Source organism: Pleurodeles waltl, chromosome 4_1 (assembly GCF_031143425.1).
Source record: "Pleurodeles waltl isolate 20211129_DDA chromosome 4_1, aPleWal1.hap1.20221129, whole genome shotgun sequence".
Lineage (NCBI taxonomy): Eukaryota > Metazoa > Chordata > Amphibia > Caudata > Salamandridae > Pleurodeles > Pleurodeles waltl.
The window spans coordinates 231,753,635-231,767,038 of record NC_090442.1 but is presented as its reverse complement, the minus strand read 5'-3'; the positions used below and the strand labels follow the sequence as shown (position 1 = coordinate 231,767,038).

The 13,404-nt window shown below is 40.6% G+C and overlaps 1 protein-coding gene across 2 annotated transcripts in view; it reads left to right on the top strand.

Moving 5' to 3' along the window:
* The window catches only part of IPO8 (importin 8), a 650,601-nt gene that overhangs the window by 429,660 nt on the left and 207,537 nt on the right, over nucleotides 1-13,404 (top strand). For both annotated transcript variants that reach the window (XM_069228192.1, XM_069228193.1), the window contains exon 18: nucleotides 10,383-10,508. In XM_069228192.1, coding sequence (XP_069084293.1) covers nucleotides 10,383-10,508 — 126 coding nt within the window. The remainder of the gene's footprint in view (nucleotides 1-10,382; nucleotides 10,509-13,404) is intronic.

Here is a 13,404-nt window from a genome sequence, read left to right as displayed (position 1 = left end):
TGAGTGCCTTTGTCACTCTGTGGCCTGGAAGAAAGCCTGCACTGGGTGGAGGTGCTTCTCACTTCCCCCTGCAGGAACTGTAACACCTGGCAGTGAGCCTCAAAGGCTCAAGCCTTGTGCTACAGCGCCCCAGCTAGTGGAGATGCCCGCCCCTCCGGACACAGCCCCCGCTTTTGCCGGCAAGTCCGGAGGAGATGATGAGAAAAACAAGGAGCAGTCACCCACCAGTCAGGATAGCCCCTAAGGTGTCCTGAGCTGAGGTGAGCCCCGCCTTAAGAAATCCTTCATCTTGTTTTGGAGGATTCCCCCAATAGGATTAGGGATGTGCCCCCCTCCCCTCAGGGAGGAGGCACAAAGAGGGTGTAGCCACCCTCCAGGACAGTAGCCATTGACTACTGCTCCCCAGACCTAAACACACCCCTAAATTTAGTATTTAGGGGCGACCCTGAACCCTGGAAATCAAATTCCTGCATCCTGAAGAAAGAAGAAGGACTGCTGACCTGAAAGCCCCGCAGAGACGACAGAGACAGAAACTGACTTGGCCCCAGCCCTACCGGCCTGTCTCCAGACTCAAAGAACCTGCACAGCAACGCATCCAGCGGGACCAGCGACCTCGGAGGACTCTGAGTACGGACCTGCACCTAAAGGGCCAAGAACCTCCCGAGGACAGCGGCTCTGTCCAAAAACAGCAACCAAGAAATCAACTTTAAAGAGACTCTCGCCTCACTCCGGAAGCGAGAGTCTTCACACTCTGCCCCTGACGCCCCCCAGCCCGAGTTCAGGAGAACCAACACCACAGAGACGACTCCCAGGCGACTCCAACGATGTGGAAACCCTGAGGCAACCTCCCTGCACCCCCACTGCGACGCCTACAGAGAGGATCCCGAGGCTCCACCTGACCGCGACTGCCCGGTAACCCGACACCTGGACAAAGCACTACACCCGCAGCCCCCAGGACAGAGAGGAACCAACCATCGGTGCAGGAGTGACCATCAGGCGGCCCTCATTAGTGCCCAGTCGGTGGCTGGTCCGAGAAGCCCCCCTGTGCCCTGCCTGCATCTCCAGAGTGACCCCCCGGGTCCCTCATTGCTTTCAATGCAAAATCCGCCACCTACTTTGCACACTGCACCCAGCCGCCCCGTGCCGCTGAGGGTGTATTTTGTGTGTCTGTCTGTCTCCAACCCCCCCACCCCCCGTGCGCCACAAAACCTCCCGGGTCTGCTCCCCGCGGATGTAGGTACTTACCTGTTAGCAGGCTGGAGCCAGAGCACCCCTGTCCTGCATAGGCACCTATACTATTTGGGCCCAAATTTGACCTCTGCACCTGACCGACCCTGTGTTGCTGGTGTTTGGGGTTGACTTGAACCCTCAACAGTGGGCTGCCTATGCCCAGGAGACTGAACTTGTAAGTGCTTTACTTACCTGAGAAACTAACCAATACTTACCTCCTCCAGGACCTGTTGATTTTTGCACTGTGTCCACTTTTAAAATAGCTTATTGCTATTTTTGCCAAAACTGTGTACATTACTGTTTTAATTCAAAGTTCCATACTTACCTGTGTGAAGTACCTTACAAATTATGTACTTACCTACATTCTGAATCTTGTGGTTCTAAAATAAATTAAGAAAATAATATTTTTCTACATAAAAACCTATTGGCCTGGAGTCAAGTCTTTGAGTGTGTGTTCTCATTTATTGCCTGTGTGTGTACAACAAATGCTTAACACTACCCTCTGATAAGCCTACTGCTCGACCACACTACCACAAAATAGAGCATTAGTATTATATAATTTTGCCACTACCAACCTCTAAGGGGAACCCTTGCACTCTGTGCACACTATCTCTCATTTTGAGATAGTATATGCAGAGCCAACTTCCTACACATATAAATAAAAAAATGAGGACAAATATTTACTTTCACTAAGCTTAAACGTGCTGCTCAACTCTACAAGCAACAGTAATAACTTAATTGTTGATATGCATTTTAGTGTTCACCTGATACCAAAATGGCGGCTTCGTAACCAACATGCAAGTAATTCAATAATTGCTGCTGATGCCACCCTGCAATTAGGTGCACTCCTGAGCACTATCAGACATCACACAAATGCCTGTAGCACTATTGTATCTGGTGCAGTACCGGACCCCCTGGTGGCTCACTGTTATCATGTAACACGTTTTACCTCCTGTAACCTTAAACACACTTTTCAACTGGCAGTGATGGCACTGAACCCCTGCAGCTGGGCCTAATGAATGCCCCCAATCTGACTATTGTGGGGAAATTCTAAACTGCAGTGATGAGTGAGGACTGTAATCTATGCTGTAACAATTACACTATTTGTAACTGTGATTTGTGACACCAGTGCTATTTCAACAATTTCAATGTAAATAAATAATGCTAAGTGAATCAGTGTGAAAAGTGATGCTGTTTCAATTCTCTGCATATATTATCCAGTACAAATTCGCTGAAGTGAATTAATTGGTGCACGACCGCTGCAGACAAGAATTCTGACCGCAGGCTTGCAAAATGGCGGCTGCTTAGTTGCTGCGCGTCTACAGCACATATACTGTCCGCACCCACTACCTTGACAGTCTTCTCAATACCACACTGAAGTCCCATACCATATGGCTGGAGCGATCAGTGGTACTTACCACATAATTATTGCAAAACCTCCATCCCATTAGCGTCTGAGTTTGCATGCTGTCTGCTGTGTTCTCAAAATGGCAAATAGAAATATACCGCCACTACCTGCTGGTCTCGGTTAGTGGTCACCCTCGGTCCCATAGCCACCTGTGTGAGCTCAATCTCTCAATAATACCTATACATGCCAAGAGGACCTTTTCTGAGAGTTAAAACAAAAATCAGCTTGCCTGAAATGGCACAGGTGGGACTCGCTGTGATAGCACAGCCCCTTAAAATGGCACAATGCGCACAGTACATAAAGTGTAACAACTGGGGAGATCAGTGAAATATCCTAGTGCTACTCCTATATGTGCTACCATTCAAACCTGCTCACAGACACACCAATCAAATCACTGTTGGAAGTTGTTGAAATAGTCTGGTGTGACGATCACATGCTCTACTAATGCATGAGAAATGGGTAGCAGTCTAATTTCCTATCAGTTTGCTGTTGCAGGGTTAACCCTATATTGAGCACTCCCCTGAAATAATTAACAGATTTCAGGAACTGTCTGGTGCCACTCTGCAGTTAGCTCTCTCCAATACTGTCAGTACACAGCTACAAGTACCATTACAGATCTGCAGGGAGTTATCCTTGAAGAATTGATCGTACTTATGCAGTATAAAATCTGCTTCTGGGGAAGGAAAGGCTATGTTTGCCATAACTTGAGGCAAAACTAGATTGACTCAAACACAGTCTTTGTCACAAAAAAGAACAAGAACAAAGGAACATCAAAGATGTTACTAATCCCTGTGACTAGTTAACAAGGTGAAAATATACTCCAGACTCAGTGGCTCAACCAATACAGTGCTCAGCAGTAGTCAACACCTTGCGTCACAAACACACCAAAACCCACACATCACTGCGGAAGGGGATAATAAAACAAGCCTGAAAAAGTTCAAAGCGGACCCACCGAGCCCAGACTTGCCAGTCAATAATAAGAAAGACATTAATGATGATTCTTAAAAAAAAAAAAAAACAGATGTCCATGGCCTGGCCAAATCCACCAAAGACAACACCAACATAATGCATAATGTGATCTGTGCTATCCGTCAGGACATCAGACAAACCACCACCAGAATTGCTGAAGCCGAAAGCAGAAGAATTAGTAACCTGGAAGGCCCTGACAGCCAAACATGAAAAACGATCTCGCTACTCAACAATACGACCCGATCATTATCTAAATACCTCGCAGAGCTGGAAGACAGGAATAGACTGGGGAAACTCTGTGTCTTTGGAATCCCTGAAGGAAGAGAGGACTCTGCAGGCTCCTGCCTCCTCTTTTTGTATAAACAGTTTACTCAAAATACAGACATAACTTTTGATGAAGGCCTAGAGTTTGACAGGGCACACAGAGTCCCAAAGAGGAGGATTCCTAAACAAATATGACCACAATCAATTGTATGTAAACTGCTTCATTATCAACATGTTGAACAGATTCTCTCATTTATGAGGAAACATAACCACATACAATAGAGAGGTAACAACGTTTTTATATTACACGACTATTCTAAAGCCACTGTTGAAACTAGAAGTGGCTTCCTTGAACTACGGCCCAGCCTGAAAACTATGAATTCTCAGTTTCCTTTTGTAGGCTCTGCCACCTGCCAAATATTGAGTAGTAATACAGGGTACCCCACCCATTTTCAGTGATCACTCTGCTCTCAAGAGGACACTTCATCTAATAAGGGTTCAGGTCCAAGATACAAACATTAACTCTTCAACTGATCTCAGTACGCCAAACACAGTGTAGCAGTCTAGCATGGGATGACGCAAAATTGCAGCTTAGGTTAAAGACTCTCATACTAGGTCTCATCAAGCGAATGATAACAACTGGGGCGGTATGAGAAATTGTGCTTAAGATACCCATGTCTCAGTATATGATACTAGCAAGTCGGGGAAGCTAGTTTCAGCTTTTGCCCTAATCCACTTTCTCTGTTATGCATTAATAATGCATTCAATAATCACTTGATTTTTATGTTACTTGATGTTTATATCATTCAGTTGCATTGCATTCCATAATACCAATTTATTTAGAGATAAGTTAACTAACAGATTTTCTGATTATAGTATGGTTAAAAAGGCTAGAAAATTATAGTATTATATGGTTCAAGCTACAGTTATAGTACAACAGTAGAATGAATATAATACTACGTTGTTAAAAACTACCAAGTACAACCCTGTTGAATGTTCCCCTTTAATGAGAAAATGTACTTAATGCCTACTCATTCATTCTAACGATCTGTTTCCCTGGAAGAGTGGTTTGTTCCACCTATTGCTACCCCTCTTGTACACTTGGGGAGAGTTGGGGTGGATACACTTAAGGGGGGACTTTTTGGATATTACACCTTTGTTTGATTATGTCCTTCTTTGTCCTTGTTTTTGGTTTTACTTTATACATATTATTAGTCAGCATGGTTCTATTCTGCTCGAGTGAAGGCTGTCCACTGAATAGCCCACATCTCACTCTGGTCTCAGCTGGGCATCCTCGGTGATTCTCTCAAACACTCAAAGAAATACTTATGATGCATCCCACTCAACCTCAAGCCAGATTACACAAGTTGTCCTTATCTGTAGATTCCACAATACATTATTAAATGGGGGAAATCACACATAGGAGCCACGCAAACCTACAGACTGTTATGACAAAACCTCCACAAAATATTACGAAAATGTATTCAAATGTAAAAGGACTCAACTCCCTAATCTAAAAGAAGGGAAATCATTGACTATCTCTACAAACCAAAAGAGGACGTCATTCTTCTTCGAGAAACCAAGGTTGATTCCTCACAGATAACATCACATAAAAATAACCAATTCTCAGATGTTGCATGATCTGCCTCTGTTGGAAAGAAAAATCTGGTTTTGACGCTAATCACTAAGAAATCTAGAATAGGCGTTGTATCAAGTCTCTCGCATATGCAAGGGAGATGGATTAATTCCAAACTCTCCAAGAGCAATAATGAGTTCTTTGTGGTCGACGTCTATGCACCCACAAAAGATGACTCCTCATTTTCGAATGAGCTCTCTGCGCAACTAAAGTTGATCCCTGATTCAGCTAAACTCATTTTAGCAGGTGACTTCAAAATGAAAGAAACTCACAATGCACATTACGTCCTAATAAAGCACATAACGCTCCTAAAAATCTCTTCAATAAATTTAATCTGATTGATGAGTGGAGAATGCAGAACCTGGATGGAAGGGGAATATACCTTTTACTCATTCCCCCATAATTCACAAATGCACATTGACTACCTACTAATATCTGGACATTCCCTAAAGAAGGTAGACCAAACCACAATTGAAGAAAGTATTATCAGATCGTTCCTGTATTACGATGTCTATCACGACTCCTCTCCAGACTCAAAACAAACACAATGGAGATTCAACAATGAAAATCTCTCTAAGTAACAAATTATTGAAGACTCAATAAGGAACTTCCCTTGAGACAATAAGGAGAATTATTCCTCTGACCTCATAAGATGGGAGGCCCTAAAAGGAACATTGAGATGAGTGATCCTTAAAATTATATTGAATACAAATAAAGGACTAAGAGTAAACTCCTGAAGCTGGAAAATGAAATTACACAACTAGAAAAACAGCATATTACCACTAGAGATAGTCTTACTTTAAATGAGGTTGTGAAGAAAAGATACTAATACAATAAAATGATTAGTACCAGAGAAGGTATATGGGTTAATAAAAACAAAAAGTATTGGATTATGTGAGTCCAATAAAGTAGGCAAAACCTTAGCATCATACCTTAAACACAAACTACAAAATATGCCATTAACACCATCAGAGATGAGAATGGTCTCATACATACCAACCGCAGTAGTGTTGCCAAAGTATTTAGAGACTTTTTTCAAAATCCTTATGAAGGTAATACCACACTGTACTATAAGAAGTGTAAACTGTTCTTAGATATAAAGCCAGACTGCCCATGCTAACAGAGCAAGACACGGAATAGATTGATGGTCCAATAACAGAATAAATAGCGGATGCTATCAAAAGACCTATAACCGGCAACGCCCCTAGCCCGAGTAACTATAATGCAACATTTTTCAAATCTTTCTCTACATCAGTTATCATACCTGTGTTGAGACTTTACACTCACTTTACATTATCTTGTCAAATCACAGGTACTCAAGCAGAGGCTATAATAACAGTAATCCCCAAAGAGGACAAAGATACCCTGCTTCCAAAATTTACAGACCACCTCTAGTCAATTTGGATTGTAAAATATAAACTAATGTACTAACAGGCTACAAAGATACATGTCTAAACTAATTCACCCTTCTCAAATGGACTTTTTAAAGAACAGACTAGCTAGCAATAACACAAGAATATTCTGCCATGTTCTAGAAAAGGCGAAAAAAAAAAAACATGTAGTAACTTCACTAGAGTTGGAAATAAAGTGGATTGGAAATAAATTAAATTTGACCCTTGAGAAATGTACCCTCTGAGAATCCCTGACACACATGATTATGGCACTCTACCACAAGCCAGTTGCTAAGTTTAGAGCAGGAGGCACTATCTCCTCTACACTCTCCTTGAAACAAGGGACCCGACAAGGCTGCCCCCATCCCCAACCTCTGTTTACACTAGCACTAGAAACATTTCTATACAACTTGAGAGAGAAGCATAACCTAACCGTTAATTCATTTGGAGGCACCACAATCAAAATAGTTGCCTATGAAGACAATATTTTAGTCACTTACGAGGATGCCCCCCTCAGCCATAGCTGCATAATGACATCAGTTCAAAAATTCTCTGAGGTGTCTGCCTATACACTCAACAAGGACAAATCTGAAGTTAAGCTTCTCAGTAATGTGGGAACAAAGATACATTGAGTGACTCTAGTTTGGCATGGCCTGACTGCAATACATTTCTAGGAATAGGATTTTCCAATGACCTCATTACCACTCTACATGACAACAGAGGCTCCTTACTTAAGAAGATTGATTACCTACTTGAGGGATTGTCACCTAAATTCCTCTCATGGTGGGGGATAACGAAATCACTAAAAATGATGATTGCTCCTTTAGTTAATTACCTCATTAGTATGCCCCGATGACCCTATCTGAAGACTTCCTAACAATGATCACTACCATTTTCAACAAATTTCTTTGGCAAGGCAAGAAGCCAACCCCAAAATTAAAATCAACGGTCAGCCAGTACATTGGTCTGAATAGTCGAAAATGGGAATAATCTGATCAAACACACCTCTGATGGCAAACTACTGTTGCCCTTTTCCACCCTTCAAGCACGATGCAGACTGAATAATATGGACTTTTATATATCTCTGAGACCAAGAGTCCAGATCTCAAAATTCCCACTATTAACAGATAGTCCCACGCTACCTTCACTAATTAGGGGCTTATTCAGAGCTGGACATACTGCGTCCAGAATATACAAAGTACATCTCCTGAACCCTTGTGGAACTCAAACTCGTAATGAACTAAAGTTGGCAGAACTGAATAATAGCAATATAAAATTTGACTGAAAATGTATACGTACATCCACTTGTACAAATAAAATATTGCAGACACTATCCCAAACCAAATACATGATTTTTAACAGATCGTACTGGGCCCCTGTTAAGCTCCATAAACTCAACATTACATAAGACCCTCAATTTTGGAACGGTATACATGACAGCGACATAGCCCACATACTCTTTTATTGCCCCATCCTACAGACCTATTGGGACAGTATCTTTACATTTATAAAAAGTAGCTTGAATATTAATCCTACCCAGGAATTCACATACATACTTCTTGGACTCTTATCCCTCCAACTGAAAACTGAGAATGATGGATGCCGACCCTTGCATACAGACTGATTCTCAATAATTGGCAAAAATTCAGCATAGTCTAATTTCAGATGGGGCAAGAATGGCTTGTGTTTCTTAGAGAAGCAGATAACATGTCACTACATCTCTCTCCTTGGTGTCCACCGCACAGGCCCATGTGGGTCTCACTTTATGCCACCTCTATCAACTTTGAACCTCCATAAGCACAGATTAATTTCCTATACACAGAATACATTATCCTGTGTCCCACTAGCTCAGGACATCTCTTAAGTACACCTTCTCTCATCAGAGACCAAGAGAGTTAAACAACTTTAGTATTCAGTCAATTATTGTTTGTTGTACCTACCCAAGTGCTGACGGTTTGCTCCACTGTTCATACATAACCATAGGAAAATGTTATCCTGTACTTCTTAAATTGTCATTATGATATCTGTATGATGAGTATACACTCCCTACGAGTATAACTATATGAAGAGTACAGGTATAGTTATATAGGAATTGTGTATGCCTATGAGTGTATATGTCTGTGAATCCGAAAACAAATCTATGAATACGAATATGAACATGAATATATAAATGTACAAGCAGAGATGTATATCAAGAGTTATGTTTAGACCTATGAACAGTCTTTATCCATGCCCCCTCTCTCCTGTAACCCCACCTCCCATATATGTGCCTAATATTGTAGGCTCTCAATGTAATTTGCTTATCAGGAATGAACACACTCTTTTGATGATTTTAGGTTTTTTTGTTAATTACTATCTTTATGTTGATGTTTGTTGTATTAAAATCAATAAAGATTATTTGAACAACAAAAAGGTTCTTTAAACTTTCTGTTCTATTTGCCAATGTGTGTTTATCCATTTGCACCAAGCTGTTAGACCTCATGAAGATCAGATAGCTAGATATGCAGACTTCCGCCTGCATTGCTTCATTAACAGGGGTTCTCTTTTGTACCTTTTCAATGAATTCCTGCTAATATTTAAACTTGGAAAGCATGCTCTTGAGTTTTATGAATTGTGTTGCTAGAATCAGAGCAACACTTGTGCCTGTTTCTTTCTGGAGGTCTGTGAGGGCTCTAGGTTTCACCTCGACAATAATTGGTATGTTTGTGTGATTCAAAATTGTATAGTAATGTTAGAGAACAATACTGTGATAAGACTTGCCTATGTTTCCTAGATATGAAATGAAACCAAATGAACAGAGTCAGCTTCCCAGTGCAAAAAGTATTAGCAAACTTTTCTCAGTTCAGTTGTTATGTTCAAGATCATTGACTGTTTTTTTTTTTGTCTGTAAACACTATCTGGCTTTGAGGGGGTATCGTTGAGTGAGACTGAAGATATTCTATTTAAGAACCTGTACTGTTTGTTGTCTGAGTAGTACTGGTCTGCAGAAGTGATATAGCAAATTCTACCTGGTCTGATCTCCAGAGAACTAACTGTCATATCCTCTAGAAGCCAAGACTTATAATTACATGTTGTAGTTTGTTGAAGTAAGTATAGCCACAGTTAATATCTCCTGAGTAAGTTAACAGTGATGCCCAAAATTGTTATTGGTTGGGAGGGAATGGGATTTGAACAAAAAAGAGCAGGAGTCAATTCTACAAACTTGTATTAGAATGCCTAGTTTAAAGTGTTGCGAGAGTGTCATCCCTATCACAGTGTCCTTTATTATCAGGTTTATACCACATAATCTGGCTCCAGAACAGTAAATTTGATTCCTTCCTGCATGTCTGTTAACTAGCCTTGCTGTAGGAAGTGGTCTTATGCTCAAGGCCGGGAGGAAATCAAGTGGATGTCCTGAAAAGAGTGCATCCTATGCACAGTGTAAAATATAGATGACTATTGTTGCTTCTTTTGAGAAAGCTTAAATTATTATTTCTCTCTCCAGAATTCTACGAAGAGATCCTGAATTTAGCGTTTAGCTTGACGTGCCAGATAATTTCTCCTCAAATGTGGCAGCTTTTAGGAATTTTATTTGAAGTCTTTCAGCAAGATTGTTTTGAGTATTTTACAGGTAGGTTTCAACTACTTTGCGCTGTATTTTGAATGTGGTCACCCTGCTAAAATGCCTCTACTGGACCACAGATCAAAATTTGTTTATGTTGTGTTTGTTTGGCTCAACTATGTTTTGCTGTTTGAAAAGATGTACTGTATAATATAGATTTATAATTTATCTTTTTCACTTCAAACTTTGCCACCAAGAATTGTTTGAAAGTTTCATTCTGACAGGAAAGTGAGAGTTTTTGAAGTACAACTGTACTTGAGACATAAGATTTTTGCAATTGTTAAATTATTCTGTTTGGGACTGTTTATCTACCTGCCATTTCATTGCATAAAATACAAATTAAAGTATTGGTGAGTCAGACTGGGACATAATCCACCTTATGTGCACTAGCAGATGTTACACGGATGGCTAACTTGTTTTCCGGCAGGACCAAAATTGCTATGACAGTGGATGCCTCTTTCAGCATTTGAAGAAAGGATTATAGCAGGAACATGCAGTTTTAATGTTACAAAACTCAGCTATTCCGGAACATGCCTAACAAAAAATAGTCTTTTAGAAAATGGTGAAAAACACCATTAAGCACATACGACGTTTTATTGGTGCCATGTTTGCTTGGCAAAATTGGATGCTGATTTAAGAAGCTTTGATCTGCTGAGTTGATGCTGGTGCTTTTCAGAGCAAAAGAACAAAATAATAATTTCCTGCGTGCTAACTAAGCTGACAGTTCTTCAACGTACTTTGTGTATGTTGAATATGTGGGTATATGATATTTGGGGATATAACCAGGCATGTGAAATAACTACCTTAACATGTTGTGGTCACCCATTAGTGTTCCTGTCTCACACTTTCATAGACTGAAAGTGTATTGCACTAAGGCTATAGCTGGGGTATGTGCATAATTCATAGTGGGAAGTAAAAGTCCTGGATAACACATTTCTAAAGTGGTCCTAGTACAAGCTAGATTCAACTCCTCTGTGACTAATTTATTTCAGGCTTTTCACATTGCATGATCTGCATGCAGAAAACAGTTACCTGGATAAACCTAGTCAACGCTGCTAGTTTATGAATACCCTAAGTCAGTGGTTCCCAACCTGTGGGCCGGGGACCCCTGGGGGTCCGCGACTGCTTAGAAATTGTTATATTATTAGGTTCCAACTATCAGTAATGACTCAGTGGGGGTCCCCGGATTCCAATAATGATTCAGTGGGGGTCCCCGGGCTCCAGTATTGATAAAATGGGGGTCCACAGAAGTCAAAAGGTTGGGAACTACTGCCCTAAGTGATGATTTCACAAACAGTGATGAATTTGAGACTTTAAAGAGCTTTTTTGGCTAGGATGTAACACCCCCACAGTAAAAACAATTGAGAATGTATGTAATACAGAATTAAGCATCCTGCCAGTAGTCTTAACCTGAGATCAGATTTAAGTAAAATACTCTAATGGAAGGTGTGTCAGTGACTTTCAATATGCCGGCTATCATAACATATGTAAAACGAAATGTAAAAATGAAATATGAATGTATTATTTGGAAAGGAGACCACTAAGAAGATTACCAGTAGCTTCATCTGACATAATCCAATGCGTGAAGAATACATGCATTATATCAGATGCTGCCTTTATGCCTGAAAGGTCAGGCATATAGCTTCTCTCCCAGAAGCGATTAAGAGACACACTGACTCCATGATATGCAGCCTCAGTAAGATGAACTTGACTAGCTATCAGACAGGAAATAAATACTGAGGGGTCTATAGTGATGAAAGCATCCAGTCCCCACTATTCACCCTACTCATACACAATATTCAAATGTAGCACTAAATTGGCCCATTCATCCTCCCACTTCCTATTGACGAAAAATTGAAAGCCAAAGGCATTATTCGTGAAAGGTCAATGACTCCTTTTTTTTTTTTTTTTTTTTATTCATCTAGGTGGCCATGAACATTGCCACAACGGGTTAATGCTGAAGTACTCTGAGATATGAATTTTTGTACATCATCAGACCAGAGGTGCAGTCATGCATATAGGAGCAGCCTTAGCTAGGATTGCACTGCTATTTTTTTGAGCATACAGAAAATGTCCTGCTGGCTCTGAACACACAGGGAGACAGCTAAGTCACATGTTGTAGAAATTGAGACTGAATTATGTCTTTCAAGAAGTTTGTGGTAGAACACCCCCTACATCAGTGGTCTTCAGACTTCTTAATGTCGCTCTCCTATGTGTAAAAACAAAAAATTATAAAATCATGCACACTCCCTCAATTTTTCACAATTATTCTGTTAAATAGGCAATATTTAAATTTGTCCAAACACATTTAAACATTGCAGTTAAGTTCCCTTACCTCTTTTACTCATACTCACAGTCAGAGTATACATAACAAAGTATGTTCTTGACGGCCCATTACAAAGTGACCTTCTGTCGCTCATTTTTCTTTCACTTAAAAAAAGCATGAGGCTTCTCTTGATTAGAGCCTGATGCCCCTCCTGGGATCACTTAAGTGACCCCAGGGGGACACGCCCCAGAGTTTGAAGACCCCAGAACACATATTAAATATATATACAATATATATATGTATAACATCATTAATGTGCATAGTACCTTTGAATACATATATATCTATTCATATGCAGCCTGCAATGGAGACTAAAAAGTGCCTAAATTATATTGTTTTAATTTAAACAATTATCTCACTGTGAAATATTTCTGTAATGCAGAAAACAAGAAACAAAAGGTGCAGTTATAGCCTTTATTTGAGCAGAAACTGCAGTGAAATGAAAGGCATTGTTAGCCAGTAGGCTGCTTTAAAAGCATAACAACGAAAACTGGCACCGTGCCTTTAAGACCTCAGGTAACCCGTATCCCATCATGCCCTGCAGGTGACATGTTCTTTTTTCCCTCTCCTACAGTTAGG